At 50.7% G+C, this 19,830-nt stretch overlaps 1 protein-coding gene across 2 annotated transcripts in view; it reads left to right on the plus strand.

The window, feature by feature from the left end:
• ST14 (ST14 transmembrane serine protease matriptase) overlaps positions 1-19,830 on the plus strand; it is a 52,781-nt gene that overhangs the window by 14,713 nt on the left and 18,238 nt on the right. The window contains exons 2-7 of one of the 2 annotated variants that reach the window (XM_015116118.3): positions 15,758-15,917; positions 16,173-16,300; positions 16,509-16,579; positions 17,398-17,555; positions 17,771-17,806; positions 18,098-18,338. In XM_015116118.3, the coding sequence (XP_014971604.3) occupies positions 15,758-15,917; positions 16,173-16,300; positions 16,509-16,579; positions 17,398-17,555; positions 17,771-17,806; positions 18,098-18,338 (794 nt within the window). Of the gene's footprint in view, positions 1-15,754; positions 15,918-16,172; positions 16,301-16,508; positions 16,580-17,397; positions 17,556-17,770; positions 17,807-18,097; positions 18,339-19,830 lie in introns of both variants that reach the window. The other variant, XM_015116117.3, reaches the window with a different exon arrangement.

The following is a 19,830-nucleotide window of genomic DNA, read 5'->3' on the forward strand; positions in this document are numbered from 1 at the left end:
AACAAAAACAAACAAAAAACATAACAAACAAAAAACAAAACAAAAAACAAACAGACACCCCCCCAACAAAAGAATGAAAGACCTTAACAGCGCAAGTCTACTGGGCCTTAGTGGGGAGCAACCTGGCAGGCCTTTCCAGGAGCCCAGGAGCCTATCCTTGGCTGGTCCACATCTACCCGCCCTTGTCACTCTGCCCTGAGCCATGGTTCCAGCAGAGCTCCACTGCCGTCTGCTTCCTTGCAGCCCTTCTGTCCACTCTCTCTGGGAGAGAGAAGGCCAGCCAGGGTGTCCCTATCCACTTGCACCCATGGGTGGTTTACCCCACAAGGCCAGAGAGTGCTGGCCAGCTTGCAGCATGCTCTGGGCCTCAGCTTACACATCAAGCTTCTGGTAGTTTCCAAAAACTTTTTTTAAAACAATGAAAACCTTGTTTCAAATACTTTTTTTGCACAGCCTGAAAATAATGAAACAGTTAGCTTGAAGCAGGAGCAGGACACAAAGGGCCTCTGGATCATTCCTTAGGACAAGTTAGGGATCCAAAACCACGGACAGACCCACAGCGGCAGGCGGAGGGAGTCTGCCCACGGCTGCAGCCCCAGGAGCTGCTCTTCCGCCTCTGAGGGCTCCCAAGGGATTGTCCCTCCCTCCTCCCTGGGGCCCACGGCCTGGAGAAGGAGGTAGTGGCCATAGCAAATACACTCATTATTTTTGGACGTCTTTGTGCCACGTAGGTGTTTTCAATATCACGTCTAATTCTTACAGCAGCTCGGCTTCATTTTCAGATGAAAAAAGGGTTAAAGGAGGATAATTTTTCAAAACCCCAGAGAGCTGAAAGTGCGGCAGAGCTGAATTTTGAACCCAAACCTATCTGACTCCAAATCCAGTGTTGCTCTCCTGGGCCCTCTTCTGCTTCTCCTGGAGGTGGGGTGTGTGGGTGTGGGGTGGGGGTGTGGGTGGCAGCCCACACCCTTGACACAAATAACTCCATCTTAGAAAAAGACTCCATCTTACATTTCATAGGGCACTTTGCCAACAAGGACAAGGTGTTTTGCTTGATAAATTTAAAGACTGCATCCAAACAGACAAGCATACTCTTCCACTGTCAGTCCTCACCAGAGGACTCTGTGGTCATAAAAAGAGCAGGACTTTGGCAGTTCACCCTCTGCTGTCACTGGTGATAAGCACCCAACGTCCACTGCCAAAGGCTCTGCCCACGTTACAGACTCTTCCCTGAGAGACTGATGAAACAGCTAACCTAGCCAAGCCCAGATTTCTTTTTGTCTTTGTGGCTCTCCCCGGACTGGTTCATTAACCCTTTTTCCTATCCCCTTTCTCTTGATACGTTTTTCAAGTTTGCCATAAATGTTACCTTATGGGTTCCTGATAATTACGGGTCTAGTGTATCTTGCATGACTCTGCATGCCGAGAGAGCATTCATGTAGGAGGACTGCAGATTAGGTGGTGCTCCTAACAGAAGTGTTCTCTGCATTTCATTTACGGCTGGAATTTCAAGCGGAATGGCAAATTCATTATATCTATCACATACCGTCCCTAAGATCGCTGATTTTCTTGGATTCCTTTGTCTCTGTGTTAGATTTTTTTCACGTCTGTCTCCAGATTTTGTTGGGTCTGAGTATGGGTGGACAGATCTCCAGGCTGGTGTGATCCAGTCCCAGAGGGCTAGAACACATCTTGGCTGATTTTTTTTTTTTTTTGATATGGAATCTCACTCTTTCTTTTCTTTTCTTTCTCTCTCTCTCTTTATTTATTTTTTGTTTGTTTTTGAGATGGAGTTTTGTTCTTGTTGCCCAGATTGGAGTGCAATGGTGCAATCTCGGCTCATCGCAACCTCCGCCTCCTGGGTTCAAGTGATTCTCCTACCTCAGCCTCCTGAGTAACTGGGATTACAGGCATGTGCCACCACGCCTGGCTAATTTTTTGTATTTTTAGTAAAGACGGGATTTCTCCATGTTGGTCAGACTGGTCTCAAACTCCTGACCTCAGGTGATCTGCCCGCCTCAGCCTCCTAAAGTGCTGGTGGGATTACAAGCATGAGCCACCACGCCTGGCCTGGAGTCACTCTTTCTTGCCCAGGCTCGATTGCAGTGGCGCGATCTTGGCTCACTGCAACTTCCACCCCCTGGGTTCAAGCGATTCTCCTGCCTCAGCCTCCTGAGTACCTGGGACTACAGGCGTGTGCCACCACATCCAGCTAATTTTGTATTTTTAGTAGAGATGGGGTTTCACCATGTTGGCCAGGCTGGTTTCAAACTCCTCACTCCACCTGCCTCAGTCTCCCAAAGTACTGAAATTACAGGCGTGAGCCGCCACACCCAGCCTTGGCTGATTTGTTGATGGTTCTAATGGTTTATGGTTTGGTAGTTTTGTAATAGCTCATGACAGTTTCCTGCTTGTGTAGGGATGTGATGCGTTTCTGTGCTCCATAGTGCCATGGTGTCTGCTCCATTCTCCCACAGGTGGAGGGGCCAGTCTGCATCTGTGCTCTGTCTTTGGCAAAAATCTATTCTTAGTTTTGGTAACTCTGCTGTGGTGTATTCTCTGTTCTCACTGGTGTCCTGAGGACTGTGATTCTTGTAGTATCTTTGGTAACTATTTTTCTGGTTATTATACATCTTGCTGTATATACCCACCCCAAAGCTCATTGTAATCTCCTAAGTTCTCTGCAGGGGGCTCCTTTGGTCCCAGGGGTTCCTCCCTAAAAGTTACCTCTGACGGGGATTTACTTTCCCTTAAAATTCTTTGAGCTGGCTCTTTGCCTGTCTAGCAATCTGTCAGATACTTTGCATTAAAAGTGTAGGGAGTTTTTCTTTTGGGGCTTAACTTTTTTTTTTTTTTTTTTTTTTTTTTTGAGATGGAGTCTTACTCTGTCACCCAGGCTGGAGTGCAGTGGCATGATCTCGGTTCACTGCAACCTCTGCCTCCTGGGTTCTAGTGATTCTCCTACTTCAGCCTCCCAAGTAGCTGGGACTACAGGCCCGTCCCACCACGCCTGGCTAATTTTTTTGTATTTTTAGTAGGGATGGGATTTCACTGTGTTAGCCAAGATGGTCTTGATCTCCTGACCTCGTGATCCGCCTGCCTCGGCCTCCCAGAGTGCTGGGATTACAGGCATGAGCCACCGCACCTGGCCGGGCTTAACATTTTTAGGGTCCTCAAGTCTGACTGTACATCCTCAGGGGGTCATACAGGGAGTCGTTCTGACTTCCAACTCTATTTGGGCAATGGTTCCATTTCCTACCTTAGCCAACTGTATGAGTGGGGGTTATGCAACAACTGGCTTCCTCTTCTTTTAGCCGAGTTAAAATTTGTTTTTAGGCCGAGCGCAGTAGCTCACGCCTGTAATCCCAGCACTTTGGGAGGCTGAGGCGGGCAGATCACCAGGACAAGAGATCGAGACCATCCTGGCAAACGTGGTGAAACCCTGTCTCTACTAAAAATACAAAAATTAGCCGGGCGTGGTGGCAGGCACCTGTAATCCCAGCTACTCGGGAGGCTGAGGCAGGAGAATCGCTTGAATCCGGGAGGTGGAGGTTGCAGTGAGCCGGGATGGCACCACTGCACTCCACCCTGGGCGACAAGAGCGAAACTCTGTCTCAAAAAATATAAAAATAAAAAAAAAATTTGTTTTGTCAATCGCCATCTCCTAAGTTGAGACCACACTTGCTATGAGCCTTTCTGGCTCCACCAGCTTCCTCGCCTGGCAACAGCCGAGACCGTGTCAGCTCTTGGAGCTGCAGGACCTGGGTAAAGAACCCCATCACCTGAGGTTTTCCTCAGGGAGCCAGACTTTCATGGTGAAGTGAGATGATGTCTCTTTTTCTCTTTTTTTTTTTTGAGACGGAGTCTCGCTCTGTCGCCCAGGCTGGAGTGCAGTGGCCAGGTCTCAGCTCACTGCAAGCTCCGCCTCCCGGGTTCACGCCATTCTCCTGCCTCAGCCTCCAGAGTAGCTGGGACTACAGGCGCCCGCCACCTCGCCCGGCTAGTTTTTTGTATTTTTAGTAGAGACGGGGTTTCACCGTGTTAGCCAGGATGGTCTTGATCTCCTGACCTTGTGATCTGCCCGTCTCGGCCTCCCAAAGTGCTGGGATTACAGGCGTGAGCCACCGCGCCCGGCCGATGTCTCTTTTTCAAGAGGGTGGCAGTTTGTTTTTTCAAATGGCTTGATTTCTAATTTCAGTTTTAGTGGAGGCTTTGGCCTTAGAATCAACTATGCCATCTATGCCCAGTAAGCTGACTGTGCCAATTCTCATGAGTGGTACGAGGTCACAGACAACCAGGTCCGTGCACCTTTGTGTCCTTCCACAAGGTCAGACTTATTGATGCGACTTCAATCACACAAGACACGGCCGCATGGAGTTCCCAAAGAGACAGTTCTCCTTAGTACTTCCCATTCACTCCGCAGTCAGAGCCTCAGGCACACAGGCTCAAACCACTCCAGTCAACATTGCAAACTATACATAATAATATTCTTAACCAATATATAGAAGTACAGATTAAACATTCCACATCAAAGTAACATTTAACATCAAGAGAAAGGGGATAGGAAAAAGGGTTAACAAACCAGTCCAGGGAGAGCCACGAAGATAAAAGAATCTCCTGGTGTGAGCCGGGTCATTTGTTGATCTTGCAGGGAAGAGTTTCTGATGTTGGCAGAGGCTTCATTGGCAGATTCTGGGTGCTTATCACGAGTGACAGCAAAACGGTGTCAGTGAAGATGGCATCTTGAGCTGCCAAAGTCCTGCTCTTTTTATGGCCACAGGGTCCTCTGGAACGACAGTGAAGGAGTGTGCTTGTGTATTCCCTTGTCTGGTTGGATGTAGTCTTTATTTATTAAGCAAACGTCTTGTTCCTATTGGCAAAGTGCCCTGTGAAATGTAAGATGAAGTCTTTTTCTAAGATGGCGTTACTTATGTCAAGGGTGCTCTGGACAAGGCTCCTGGTCCCTTGGCTGCAAGGGGAGGGCCCTGGGCAGTGCTGGGAGTGGAGATGGGACTTGACACCTGTAGGAGTTGGCTGCTCGCTGGCAGAGAACCTGGGTTTTTGTGTTGACAATGTCCTCACAGCCGGGTGAGTCAGGCCCTGGGGGACTTTCCTTCAGGCTGTAACCAGGTGTGGAGACTCGTGGTTTACTTCCTTCAGTGGGAGTTCTTGGCTGTGGGTCAGCTTTGTGTTCCCCGATGGGCTGGGGTTACAGATCTACAGATATTTCTGGATCTTCCTTGGGGCCCTGCAGCCCCACCTGTTTTCCAGCAGCTCCTTCTAGTGAGGCAGCTGAGGGCGGTGACGGGCCAAAGGGAAAGGTGGGTGGGCTGGGGTTTTGGGGTGTCTACTACCAGCTGGCTGGGCCTGCAGCTGGCCCTGTGCTCTCCCAGGAGGAGCTGGAGTGTGTATTTCTGGGAAAAGTGATAGCCTCAGGGACTTCTGGGACTCTGCTTATAACCAATTGTGGGAGGGTCCCCAGGGTGTGGAAGCAAAGTTCAACCTGGCACAGCAGCTTCCCTGCATCCCGGGTGGTTGCCCAAAATAGACCAGCTGAGACTAAGTCAGCTCCTCCTGCTGGTGACGGGAAGGGGTGAGCCTCCAGGAAATGGTGGGTGGAGTTTCTCCAACTTTCAGGTTCCCAAGAATGACCTGGGGCACTTGATAAAAACTTCCAAATCCCAGGCCCTGCTCCTGACGCCTGACATCAGCATCTCCAGGGAGAGGGGTTTGGGAATCTGGATGTGGAACAAACACTGCATTTGTTTCAGTTGATTTTATTGTTCTTTTTCACGACCAGACAAGTCCAGGAAATGCTGGGGGTTGCAATCAGTGGGCACCGTAGGCTTTTGCAGGTTTCGTGAAAATTGGCTTCTAGAGAGATCGATTGTCCCTAGTTGGGGAGTGGGTGGGAGGATTCCAGTGTGGGGTTTCTTTTCCTTTCTCATTTGCCCCTGGGTCATCCCCAGATAAGCACTCAAGTGTCCTCTCTTATGAGGTCCTGTGCTGGGCCCTGGACTGCCATGGTGGCAGGTGGGGTGAAGTCCCGCCCTCAGGAGCCTGCTGACTGCCTGCTCTGTGCACAGCTCCCGGAGCTTCCTGGTGGCTGCTGATTTAACTAGGGAGGGCCTGTGTATGTGGGGTCCCTCCTAGCTGGAGACAGGTCCCTTTTATAATCAGCAGCCTGATGATAGGCCTTCCTGCAGCATCCCTCTGGTGTCTGTCTCAGCTCAGCATTGCCCAGGTGACAAACACAGAGTTCGTTCTTGGCAGTCGTTCCCTGCTGTCCTCTGAGGTGGGCTTGAGTCGTGCTGGGTATCCAGGGAATCTGGCTAGGATCCAGCACAACCTTGTAGCCAGTCCAGCAGGGAGCGCCCATGAGGTTGTGCTGGCTCCATCTTTCCCTTGCAAAGGAAGGCAGCTTCGACCTGCCACAGAATGCTTTCTTCCCCGGGGAGCCCCTGCAGGTGCTCGGGCTCTGCTCTCCTTTCTCGCTTGAACAATTACAGGGATAGTTTATGGTTCTCATGACCCTGGTGGGGGTGAAGATGTCATGGGATTGAAATCCATCCCGCCTGGTGGGTGGGTACACTGAGTCACTGAGTGTGTCAGTCAAGAGCCTTGGCCACAAGTCAGTGGCACTTGGCAGCAGCACACAAATCCAGCCACCCCTGTCCTTGCCTCAGGTCTGAGCAGCACAGCTGTGTCCCTAGCCAGTGGCATCGCCCCTGCCCCTTGACCTTGATCTTCAGCCTCAGAAACAGGTTACCATTGTCATGCGATTGCCCTTCACGGTCCCTCCCCGGGATTCCAAGGGACCTCTTCAGGTTTCCAGGTTCAGCCCCTTCCTTCCCAGCAGATCACACCCAACCTTAGCCACGTGAGGAACGATCTTTAGAAAGGGTCTGGCCCGAAGCTTCATTTTTCCCTATTTGCTTTGGTTGGAATCTTGTGTGGCTTTGTGGGCAGTTGGTAGTATTTTTGTTGATAAGTGTAGGGGCCCTTCCCCATCGCTTCTCTCTAAGGAGAACCATGCTCTGAGCTACCCATGGCAAATTCTGGCTTTGGACTTGTTGGTCCCCAGAGCCAGTGGGGTCGTGGGCCCTGGAGAGTTTGCACTCAGCGACAGGTCTGAGTGTGTTTGAGGAACCAGGAGAGCGTTCCTCTCAGAGGGAGGATTCTCGGGTTGACTCACACAGTTTTGTTAGCTCAGCATTTAGCTTTCAGCCCTGGTGAGTTTCTCTGACTTAATGAGAGTAGGCTGGCCGCAAGAATCTTTCCTATATTATCAAATAAAATAGGTCTCTTTTATTGGCCCTCTAGAAATCAGTCTTTTTTTCTTTTCATTTTGGAGAGCCTGGCCTTGGGGAGGATATGCATCAGTTGCTCTAGTGTGCTTCAGACAACGAGATAAGATGAAATAGGGTGTGCTCCAGGACTCCTCCACTCCCCCTTCCTGGGTTTCTGGATCTGACCCCTCTCTCCCTGAGGAAAGTTGGGTGGGATGGCTATGGTTGGATCTTGTGCCTGCTGGATGGGATGGTGGTCTGATCTCCTGTCTGCTGGGTGGGATGGTGGTCTGATCCGCCTCTGCTGGGTGGGATGGTGGTCTGATCCGCCTCTGCTGGGTGGGATGGTGGTCTGATCCGTCCCTGCTGGGTGGGATGGTGGTCTGATCCGTCCCTGCTGGGTGGGATGGTGGTCTGATCTACTGTCTGCTGGGTGGGATGGTGGTCTGATCTCGTGTCTGCTGGGTGGGATGGTGGTCTGATCTCGTGTCTGCTGGGTGGGATGGTGGTCTGATCTCCTGTCTGCTGGGTGGGTTGGTGGTCTGATCTCGTGTCTGCTGGGTGGGATGGTGGTCTGATCTACTGTCTGCTGGGTGGGATGGTGGTCTGATCCGTCCCTGCTGGGTGGGATGGTGGTCTGATCCGTCCCTGCTGGGTGGGATGGTGGTCTGATCTCGTGTCTGCTGGGTGGGATGGTGGTCTGATCTCGTGTCTGCTGGGTGGGATGGTGGTCTGATCTCGTGTCTGCTGGGTGGGATGGTGGTCTGATCTCGTGTCTGCTGGGTGGGATGGTGGTCTGATCTCGTGTCTGCTGGGTGGGATGGTGGTCTGATCTCGTGTCTGCTGGGTGGGATGGTGGTCTGATCTCGTGTCTGCTGGGTGGGATGGTGGTCTGATCTCGTGTCTGCTGGGTGGGATGGTGGTCTGATCTCGTGTCTGCTGGGTGGGTTGGTGGTCTGATCTCGTGTCTGCTGGGTGGGATGGTGGTCTGATCTCGTGTCTGCTGGGTGGGATGGTGGTCTGATCTCGTGTCTGCTGGGTGGGATGGTGGTCTGATCTCCTGTCTGCTGGGTGGGTTAGTGGTCTGATCTCACCCCTGTGGGTGGGATGGTGGTGGTCCCTGTTAGATCCTGACCCTTTAGGGTCTGTACCCTGCTTGTCCCGAGCCCTTATCCCCAACCTCCCGCCAGGGAGTTATTCCTCGCTCCCTTGTCTGAGTGGCCTGGAGCTGAGCTGCTGTGTTTCTGGGCCGTCTGGCCAGGATCTAACTAAAGTGGGCCAGCAGGAAGAGGCTGTGATAGTTACGTGGCCTCTATCTGCGTTTATGGTAAGCAGACACCTGGCTTCATAGCACTGTTTTTTGTGTGCACCTGCAAATATGTTTGCTTTTAAGAAAGAGAGACAAGAGAAGTGAAAGCAGGCACAGGCACAAGATCTCGCCCGTTGGCTGTGGCCCCATAGGGAGGTGTTATATCTACAGTTGTCTAAGTGTCTAAGTGGATGGGAGCTCCCTGAGACCTCCTCCTTCCTCCTCCAGCACCCAGGAGTTAAAAGAGCTTTGCTGCTTCACCAACTTTATTAGCTTTGTGACCTTGGAGGAACAGGCCACTCCCTCTCTTTCAGCCTCAGTGTTCTTATCAATAAAACGATGGGATTATGCAACAGTATCTCTGTTACACCTGAAAATGGAGCCAAGAGCTAAGGTTATAAAAGGAAGCAGCCCAGTTACTGATTAGACAGCACTTTTGGGCTGAGTGGCGCCACAGAGCTCACACTGCAGGGAGGACGGAGGACCCACCATTGAGCTAGCGCCACTGCTGGCAGCCTCGCTCCATGGCAGAGCCTGGGGAGACCCCTGAGTCAATGCCCTCAGCCACCTTCCCCCTTCTCATGGTTCCCTGAATCCTTGCTCCCTGAATTCTGGAACCTAACCACACTGGGAGGCAGTAAACCAGGACCAGATTCTGGATCTGCCACCAAGTGCTGGGTGACCTTGCAAAATTAGCATTCTTCCCTACCTTCTCTGTATAACAGGGGTGATAGCACCAGCCAGTCTGGAATGAGTCACAGGATTGTTGTGAAGGTCCAGTACGAAAATGGTTGTGAAATTACCCTGTGAATTGGATATACATCTAAACATAATAAATTATTATTTTGTTACCCACCCTTCCTTCCTTCCTTCCTTCCTTCCTTCCTTCCTTCCTTCCTTCCTTCCTTCCGTCCGTCCGTCCGTCCTTCCCTCCCTCCCTCCCTCCCTCCCTCCCTCCCTCCTTTCTTTCTTTCTTTCTTTCTTTCTTTCTTTCTTTCTTTCTTTCTTTCTTTCTTTCTTTCTTTCTTTCTTTCTTTCTTTCTTTTCTTTCTTTTCTTTCTTTTCTTTCTTTTCTTTCTTTTCTTTCTTTTCTTTCTTTCCTTCTTTCCTTGGTCTTGCTGTCTCGCCCAGGCTGGAAGGTAGTAGTATGGCTCACTGTAGCCTCAGCCTCCCTGGGCTCAGATCATCCTCCTGCCTCAGCCTCCTGAGTAGCCAGGACTACAGGTGCATGCTGCCATGCCTGGCTAGTTTTTTGTGTGTTTTTGAGGAGATGGGGTTTAGCCATTTTGGCCACGCTGGTCTCGAACTCCTGGGCTCAAGTGATCTGCCCACCTTGGCCTTTCACAGTGCAGATGTGAGCCACCATGCCTGGCCCTTTTGTTAAATTTCTTTTTTTTTCTTTCTTTTTTTTTTTTTTTTTGAGACCAAGTCTTACTCGGTTGCCCAGGCTGGAGTGCAGTGGTGTGATCTCGGCTCACTGCAATCTCCGCCTCCCGGGTTCAAGAGACTCTTGTACTTCACCCTCCTGAGTAGCTGGGATAACAGGCGTCCGCCACCACACCCAGCTAATTTTTTTGTATTTTTAGTAGAGATGGGGTTTCCCCATATTGACCAGGCTGGTCTCAAACTCCTGACCTCAGGTGATCCCCTTGCCTTGGCCTCCAAAAGTGCTGGGATTGCAGGCATGAGCCACCGCGCCCGGCCACTTTTGTTCCTTTTTTTTTTTCTTTTTTTGAGATGGAGTTTCGCTCTTGTTGCCCAGGCTGGAGTGTAATGGCACGATTTTGGCTCACTGCAACCTCTGCCTCCCGGATTCAAGCGATTGTCATGCCTCAGCCCCCTGAGTAGTGGGATTACAGGCGTCCACCACCACGCCTGGCTAATTTTTTTGTATTTTTAGTAGAGATGGGGTTTCACCATGTTGGCCAGGCTGGTCTCAAACTCCTGACCTCAGGTGATCTACCTGCCTCGTCCTCCCAAAGTGCTGGGATTAGAGGCGTGAGCCACCACGCCCGGCCTACATTTCTTTTTTTTTTTTTTTTCGAGACAGAGTCTCACTCTCTTGCCCAGGCTGTAGGGCAGTGGCATGATCTCAGCTCACTGCAACCTCCGCCTCCTGGGTTCAAGCCATTCTCCTGCCTCAGCCTCCTGAGTGACTGGGACTACAGGCGTGCACCACCACGCCTGCCTAATTGTTTTGTTTTTTTAGTAGAGACAGGGGTTTCACCATGTTGGTCGGGCTGGTCTCAAACTCCTGACCTCAAATGATCCGCCTGCCTCAGCCTCCCAAAGTGCTGGGATTACAGGCGGGAGCCACTGTTCCCAGCTACATTTCTTATACTTATATACACATACACAGTCTGTTCAGAGTCTAGCTGAAATCTCTGTTTTCTCATTCTTAAGTATGATTAGACTACCAGAAGCCACCAGATGTCTAAAGAAAACCTAGCCTGAAAGAAAGTCAAAGGGGAAGTTCCAAAGATAATATAAAAATATCTAGTTGCAGCTGGGTACAGTGGTGCACCCTGTAGTCCCAGCTACTCAGGAGGCTGAGGCAGGAGGATTGCTAAAGCCAGGAGTTCAAGACCAGCCTGGGTAACATAGCAAGACCCTGTATCTTAAAAAAAAGATTGCATTGCATCTATAGCTAAATTTGAGAATAGACATCTTAATATTGAGTCTTCTAATCCATGAACAGCATATATTGCTCAACTAATTTAGGTCTTTTAGAATTTCTCCCAGCAGTATTTTGCATCTTTCAGAGTACAGGTTTTGTGCATTTTTGGTCAGATTTACCTCTAAGTATTTCATATTTTTGAAGCTATTGTAAAAGGTGTCTTTTAGTTTTAGTTTCCAGTTGTTCATTGCTGATACGCCAGTACAAAGACAGCTACGGGAGTGTTTCTGGCAGCTCTATTTGTAATGACCTCAGATTGGAGACACCCCAAATGTCCATCAATAGGTGAACAGGTAAACACATGCTTGTGTACCCAAATGATGGGATAAATGCAGCAACAACCAAAAGGCATGCACTGCTGTGCACACAGGAACCTGGGTGAGTCTCAGAGGAATCGTGCGGAGTGAAAGTAGCCAGATGGAAGAGTGCATACTGCAGAATTCTATTTACATAAAGCTCTGGGAAAAGCAGCCTGAAGCAGATGCGTGGTTTCTTGGGGACAGGAAATGGATTCAGGGAGGAACATGTGGGAGGGGCCAGGAGGAGACTTTGAAGGCCATGGACATGGGCATCATCTTAGCTGTGGATGGTTTCATGGGTGCATATGGATGCCCAAAATTGTACACTTAAATATATACACTTTATTTTATGCAATAATACCTCAATGAAGCTATTTTTTAAATTTAATGGAAGGTTTGCAAGAGCAAGTCAAAGAAATTCCCAAAATAGAACCAAACGCTGAAGAAACGCAAAATACAGGAGAGAAAAGATGACAGCTAGAGGCATAGAGGATCCATTCTTATCCGTGATGTTCCAAAATGTCATCACAGTACAGTCTGTTTGGCTATATGTGCTGCTTCATTTGTCTTTCTCACCATTCACTGAGCCCTTTGAATTGGAAGATTTAGGACTCTCTTCAGCTCTTGGAAATATCCTTCCAGTATTTCTTTGGTAATGGTCTCTTCTCTGCCAGACTCAGAAAAGATTGGGCTCAAGTATTCTAGAAGACAGAGGTGAGACAAGAAAGGACATTTGATTCCCAAATCTCCACCTCAGCCCCAAGCCAAAAGACAAAGACCCCAGCAGACTCCCACAGTGGATGGGAAAAATAGTCTGGAGAGATCGACTCAAAGAATGTCTGGGCTTGAGGACCCCAGGTACAGAGGAAAAGCTGTCGTGAGAGGTGAAAAGAAGGGGAAAGAGTCTCTTCTACGTGTTCCTGAATGCTAGTGGCTGGGTTTGAATCACTCCAGCCAGGAGATGAGAAAATTATTCTCTGGAGCAATGGAATCATCCACAGGAATATGTATATAGTCTAACAGTTGGGAGTGCCCAGAAAAAAATCTGTTTCGCCACTTACTTGTGTCCCCCCCAGTGAAGCCAGTTGTGGCATGGCATGCACACAGAGCTTCCAAACAGCCTTCAGGAGCTTGTTTCTAAATAAAAATAACCACCCAGGATCCCCCAGCATTTGAAGAAAGTCTTCAACATGGAAGAGAAAGTCAAAAAGGGAAAAGATACTCAATGGAAATATAAAGATGAGAAGGTTTGCATTCATGAAGCAAATACAAGATGCCATAAAAGACGAAAATTCAAAGAACAAGAAAGCTCTTAGAAATTAAAATTTTGATACCAAGAATGAAAAACTCAATTGAAAGGTTAAAAATAATGAGATGGATAATACAGAGAAAGGATAAATAGAGGATAAATATAATAAGGATTAAAGAAAGGTAGACCAGGGAAGATGAAAAGGAGACATAATCTAAAAAATAAGACAGGAAAATCACTTTGGGAGGCTGAGATGAAAGGATAGCTTGAGGCCAGGAGTTCGAGACCAGCCTGGGCAACATAGCAAGACCTTACCTCTACAAAAAATTATTAAAAAATTAACTGGACACGGTGGTGTACAGCTATAGTCCTACCTACTCAGGAGGCTGAGGTGGGAGGATTGCCTGAGCTCCGGAGTTCAAGGTTACAGTGAGCTATGATTAGACCACTGGATTCCAACCTAGGCAACACAGCAAGACCCTGTCTCAAGGAAACAAAAAGACCCAATTCAAAGCACATCCTCAAGGCTTTCAAAGGAAGACAGCGAAGTCATAAGTAAAAGATAATGAGTTTATAATATTATCATATTTCTCAAAAGCAAATTAGAAGCTAAAAAACAATAGAGCCATCAGAATTCTTTTCTTTTCTTTTCTTTTCTTTTTTTTTTGAGACAGTTTCAGTCTGCCACCCAGGCTGGAGTACAGTGGTGCAATCTCAGCTCACTGCAACCTCTGCCTCCTGGGTTCAAGTGATTCTCCTGCCTCAGCCTCCTAAGTAGCTGGGATTACATGCACGTGCCACCACACCCAGCTAATTTTTGTGTTGTTAGCAGAGACGGGGTTTCACCACGTTGGCCAGGCTGGTCTCGAACTCCCGACCTCAGATGATCCACGTGCCTCGGCCTCCCAAAGTGCTGGGATTACAGGCGTGAGCCACTGCGTCCAGCCTGAGCCCTCAAAATTCTAAGTGAAAATTATTTTAAACCTGTAGTTCTATACCCAGCCAAACTTCCATAAATGTGAGTGTAGAATTAAGGTATTTTCAGAAACATGCAAAGTATCAAAAACTATTCTTCTCAGAAAGTAAATGTTCGTCTCTTCTGGGTCTTTATAGTTAGAAAAAAATTTTTAAAAAGTATGTGTTCCACCAAAATGAAGTGTAAACCAAGAAAGATGAAGACATGGAATCCAGGAAATAAGGATTTTAATGCACAAGAAGATTAAGAAAAATCCCAGGGTGATGGTGAAGGAAGTTCTGGACAACTGCTATGAGAAAGGACAGGGGGCTCCAGAAGTGTGGCCCTCAGGAAGAATATGAAATAAGTTATTTAACAGATTTTATATGTAGAAGATTGAGAAGTACTGCAGAGCTCTTAGACTGTATGTAAAGATTTGGGTACAAATTAAAAAGTAATCCCAGTAAGTGAAAATTCACAGCAGGAAAAACAAAGAAATTGTACAAAGAAAGGAAACATAATAGTGAACAACATTTTCACAGGCTAATAATGAAAACCTAGAGTATGGATATGATTTTTTTTTCAACTTTGGGCTTTTAACTATTGGGAGGATTGGGAGAGAAAGGGCGGAAGGACACTAAAATCCACATTGTCATAATAGAAAGTCAACCGATTTCTAGATGGATGAGTCAAGAGATTATGGTGTTGCCATATTATTTAGAAATATAGAGACGACTCCAGAACAAGCAGCTTGAAGACATTTTAAGTGGCCGTCTGGGATGTGTTTCTGTGTGTGATATTAGATCCAGCCACAAATATAGCCAATTAGGAAACCAAAATTGGAGTTTTAAGTATCCCAGTAAGAGAGGAGTGAGGAGAATCTTTCATGCAGTGAGTTGATAGTGGGTAAATGTCACAAACCAAGACATGTCAGCTTAAATTTACACTGTCGATTTATGAGATCACCACCAGAAGAACGACACCAGGAAACCGTTAAAAGGGCCAACACATGTGGGTTTGGGATGGGCTGTTGCTTTTGATGTGAGCCGTATTGAGTGGGTATGAGGTAGTTAAACCGAAAGTGCCACAGCGCCAGGCCATGGTGCGTCCCCAGGATTCAGGGCGGGTAGATGGCATGTGCTATGGGCAGAAACCTTTGCCAGTCCGTCACTGTGGGCAGCAGACACCCCACCTGCCCCTTCGTATTCTGGCCCCTCCTCATGGATACCCTTGGCAGGGAGGAACCCAGGGAAGTCGCCATCCTATTTATTGGGCATTTGGTTTGTTTGCTTTTCCTTCTCTTGGGGCTGCGCATGGGTGTGGATTCCCACAGTGGGCCTCTCACTGTGCTTTCCGGTCCTGGACTGGGGTTCCCAAGGTTAAACACAGAGCAGTTTTTTTCCACGACGGCACCACCTTTTTACTTTTGGCTGGTTAAGGCCACTGGGTAGGGTGTGCAGTTGAGTGCTGGCCACAGGCTCCTGGGCCAGGTGATAGGGGGACTGAATCTGGTAGGGGCTGTGTCCCAGGGAGCAGGGCCTGCTCGTAGAAGTCTGCACAGGGGCACCATAGTTGCCAGTCATGGTCCTGGCCTGGGGCCCCTCTCCAGGGCACCCACCTATGTCAAAGATGATTCACTGAAGGGAAGACCTCGAAGACTGGGTTTCGACAGCCCTTCATTGCGTTTTAATTTAAATGAACAATTCGTAAGCAATGATTGCCTGGTGCTGTCCAGACCCTGAGATGCGTGGTCGGGAAGGCCGACCTCATGTTCCTCCCAGAGCATGCCCAGGTTTCATGTCTCAGAGTCTGCGCTCTGGGCAGTGGTCCCCATGCCTCTGGGGGAAGCCCCCTTCTTCTCACCCAAGCCCCTGCTTTCTTCTCCAAACCGGACCTCACAAAATGTGAACATCTTCCCCAGCGGGGTGCAGGGGGAGAGGGGTGAGAGGGTCTGAGTGGTGGCACCTCTCTGCCAGCAGAAAGTGAATGGCTTGGAGGAAGGCGTGGAGTTCCTGCCGGTCAACAACGTCAAGAAGGTGGAAAAGCGTGGCCCGGGGCGCTGGGTGGTGCTGGCAGCCGTGCTGATTGGCCTCCTCTTGGTCTCACTGGGGATCGGCTTCCTGGTGTGGCATTTGCAGTGTGAGTAAAGTGGGGGCTGGCTCCAGGGAGGACGAGGAGGGGTGGCTGTCCCTCCTCCCTCAGTGGAGAGACCCAGGGCCACCTACTGAGGACACGAGGGTCTCTTGGCCTCTCTGGAACCCTGATGGGGGTGATGGGAAGCAGTCAGGGCTGGCCCATTGCTCCCTCCCGCCATTCATTCCCCGTTGTGGATGGCGAGGGACAGGCGGGGGTGGTACCACCTCCCCTGACCGAGCGCCTTCTGGTCTCACACAGACCGGGACGTGCGTGTCCAGAAGATCTTCAATGGCTACCTGAGGATCACAAATGAGAATTTTCTGGATGCCTACGAGAACTCCAACTCCACTGAGTTTGTAAGCCTGGCCAGCAAGGTGAAGGACGCGGTGAGTGCAGCCTGCCCAGAGCCCTGCCTGGCTGTGTGCCCTGGTGTCCCACCTGCTGGGCAGCAGGGACGTACCTCGCCTGTGCTCCCAGGGCCCTGGGATGGGGGTGATGTGGGACGGCCTGGGCCCCAGAGGGGAGGGCGCAGCCCGGGCTTAGGGCAGCGTCATCGCTGTGTGGGGCCCGCCTTGAGTCTCTGCCCTTCCTCAGCTGAAGCTGCTGTACAGCGGAGTCCCGTTCCTGGGCCCCTACCACAAGGAGTCGGCCGTGACCGCCTTCAGGTGGGTGCAGACAGAAGGCTCAGTGGGATGCATCCCAGACTGGCTGGGAGTGTGATCGGGGTGCAGTGTGTAGGGCAGAAAGCGGGAGATGGTGCTGGAGGTCCAGGCCTGGAGAACCAAGGAGGGTCCTCGTTGCGTCCTCCTGTGCGTTACTTGGCAGCCTGACTCTTCTGCCCCCATGGCAAAGGTGACTGCAGCTGTTGCTGTGATGAGCTGCCCAAAGGCCTGTGAAGTGCTTGGCATGATGCCAGGAATGGCTGTGATTCTTTGTCGTTTTTCTACATTTGGGTTTGGGGGAGTCGGGGTGCTCAGGCAGGCTTCAATGAGTCCCCATATTTTCTGTGCTTGTACAGTTTTTCACACATACTTTTGTAAAAAAATAGACTTTCTTCTCAAACTGCTTTTTATTTTGCTAGTTCGTTTGAACCCTGGGGAATGCTGTGTGGCAGGTGGCATTCCCAGTTCCTTTCTCAGGTCAGAAAACAGGCTCAGGAAGGCGACACTCGGGGTGTCCTCGCTTGTGGGAAAATTCCAGTGGGTTCCCCCCGCCTCATTCCTACCCCTGAGCGGCCTCCAGAATTGGTCTGGTGGGGGTGAGACTGAGAGCAGCGGGCAAAGGGACAAGTCCTCTTGCTTCGGGGTGGGAAGAGGGGTGACACAAAAGAGGAGCTGGGGCAGGGCCTCTGCAGATGGAGGGCCCAGGTGGGCCCCCGCGGGTGGCCTGAGTGGCCCACGTGCCCTGGAGTCGCTCTAGGTGCACGTGGGGGAAATGGGGCCCAGAGCTCCGCCTCAGGGCCCCCCCCCCGCTCTCTCCCCAGCGAGGGCAGCGTCATCGCCTACTACTGGTCTGAGTTCAGTATCCCACAGCACCTGGTGGAGGAGGCCGAGCGCGTCATGGCCGAGGAACGCGTAGTCATGCTGCCCCCGCGGGCGCGCTCCCTGAAGTCCTTTGTGGTCACCTCAGTGGTGGCTTTCCGTGAGTCCGAGGGTCGGGGTGGGCATGGGACTGGCCAGCCTTCCCTGGAGTGGGGCTGGGCCCTGGACCATTGCAGGGGACCGGCACTCCCAGGGCCCAGTGCACCAGAGAGAAGATTACCTGCTGGCCGGGCACCTCCCTTTAGATAATAAGGAAGCAGGAATAAGGAAATGGATTGTATCAGGAAATTCTTTATTCTCCTTCTTATTCTTCAGCCACTGACCCCAAAACGGTACAGAGGACCCAGGACAGTAAGTACCGTGCCCACCTCCTCCTCTGGGTGGGGAAGAGGGGAGATATGGCCAGATGCCCTTGAGCCAGTGGGGTCCCCAGTGCATGTCCCTCTGAATGAAGTACACTACGATGATCTTTCCAGGCCCTTCCTCTTCCAGGCCCTTCTGAGAAGCCCCTTTCCTGATCTCCCGAGGCCCAGGGCAGCCTGGGGCATCTCAAAGGGGCCAGGCCCACGGGGTCTCAGGTTCCTCCCCCAGCTCTGCCCAGTCCTGCCCCCACACATGCCCTTCTTCTTGTCTCCTGCGCAGACAGCTGCAGCTTTGCCCTGCACGCCCGCGGTGTGGAGGTGATGCGCTTCACCACGCCCGGATTCCCTGACAGCCCCTACCCCGCTCATGCCCGCTGCCAGTGGGCCCTGCGGGGGGATGCCGACTCAGTGCTGAGCCTCACCTTCCGCAGCTTTGACCTTGCGTCCTGTGATGAGCGCGGCAGCGACCTGGTGACGGTGTACAACACCCTGAGCCCCATGGAGCCCCACACCCTGGTGCAGTGAGTACCCCGGGGGCGGGAGGGGCTGTGGGAGCTTGGCAGCTGCACCATAGGGGGCCAGCTTCTTCAACCGATTGCAGCACAGGCCTGGGATACAGTTTACGACTCTTGGCCACAGGCCACTGCCAAACGTCCAGGCAGCAAGGGGCACGTGTGGTGTGATCCTCAGCTGGAGCTCCAGTCGAGTCTGGGAGGCGATTTTTCTCAGCCTTGGCAAGGCAGAGGAAGGCTCTCTGGTCCCCAGACACCAAATCCAGCCTGTGCAGGGCGTGTCCCCCTGAACTGCCAGAGAAGGCTCTGCCCACAGTTTTAAAATGTAGGCTTTGTTATTCAGCTATATGAAGGCCAACAGATCAGGAGATGACTGCCCTTGGAAAGACAATTTTGTTGGTGGGCATGGTAGCTCATGCCTATAATCTCAGCGCTTTGGGAGGCTGAGGCGGGAGGATCTCTTGAGGCCAGGAGTTTGAGACTAGCGTGGGCAACAAGACTCTGCCTCTATAAAAAATAAAAAGCTTAGCTGGGTGTGGTGGTGCATGCCTACTCAGGAGGCTGATGCAGGAGGATCTCCAACTCAGGAGGTCAAGGCTGCAGTGAGCTGTGATTGCACCACTGCACTCCAGCCCGGGCAACAGAGCAAGACCCTGTCTCAGGCTACACGAGGAAGCACTAGGTTGGTCAAGAGGTAACAGGAATGAGGGGAAAATGTAAGCAAGAGCCTTTATTATGGACCGGGCGTGGTGGCTCATGCCTGTAAGCCCAGCACTTTGGGAGGCCAAGGCGGCTGGATCACTTGAGATCAGGAGTTTGAGACCATCCTGGCCAACCTGATGAAACCCCATCTCTACTAAAAATACAAAAATCAGCTGGGTGTGGTCTCTACTAAAAATACAAAAATCAGCTGGGTGTGGTGGTGGGCACCTGTAATCCCAGCTACTCAGGAGGCCAAGGCAGGAGAATCACTTGAACCTGGGAGGCAGAGGTTGCAGTAAGCCAAGATTGCACCACTGCACTCCAGCCTGGGCAACAGAGCAAGACTCTGTCTCAAAACAACAACAACAAAAAGAGCCTTTATATGGTTTACACAGAAAAGGCAAGACAAACCAGGGTGAGAGGTTTAGAATTGACTTGTTTGAATAATTTTAGTAGGCTCTGGGGCATAGGAGCTGTCCCTAGTTCTCTGATACTTGGGTCTGGGGTGGTTAGGGCAAAGAATAGTGGCCCTGAGTGTGAGATCTTTTTGGAGGAGGTGGGGCTGGGCCCTCCATGGGTGGGTTTGTATAGGGAAGGTTTGCTTGCAGGTGAGACTTTTCCTATCTCTAAGCATTGGCCAGCCCTCCACAGTCAGCAGGGCCCCAGATGTCAAAGCACCCGCATTACAGAAAACGGAAAGGCATGGTTAATGCACCTGTGGGGTACCCCACGTCAGGGTGGAGCGTACTGTGCAGAGGTGCTGTGCGTGGTGGGTAAGCCGCCTCTCCTGCACTCGCTG

Source organism: Macaca mulatta, chromosome 14 (genome assembly GCF_049350105.2).
Source record: "Macaca mulatta isolate MMU2019108-1 chromosome 14, T2T-MMU8v2.0, whole genome shotgun sequence".
NCBI lineage: Eukaryota > Metazoa > Chordata > Mammalia > Primates > Cercopithecidae > Macaca > Macaca mulatta.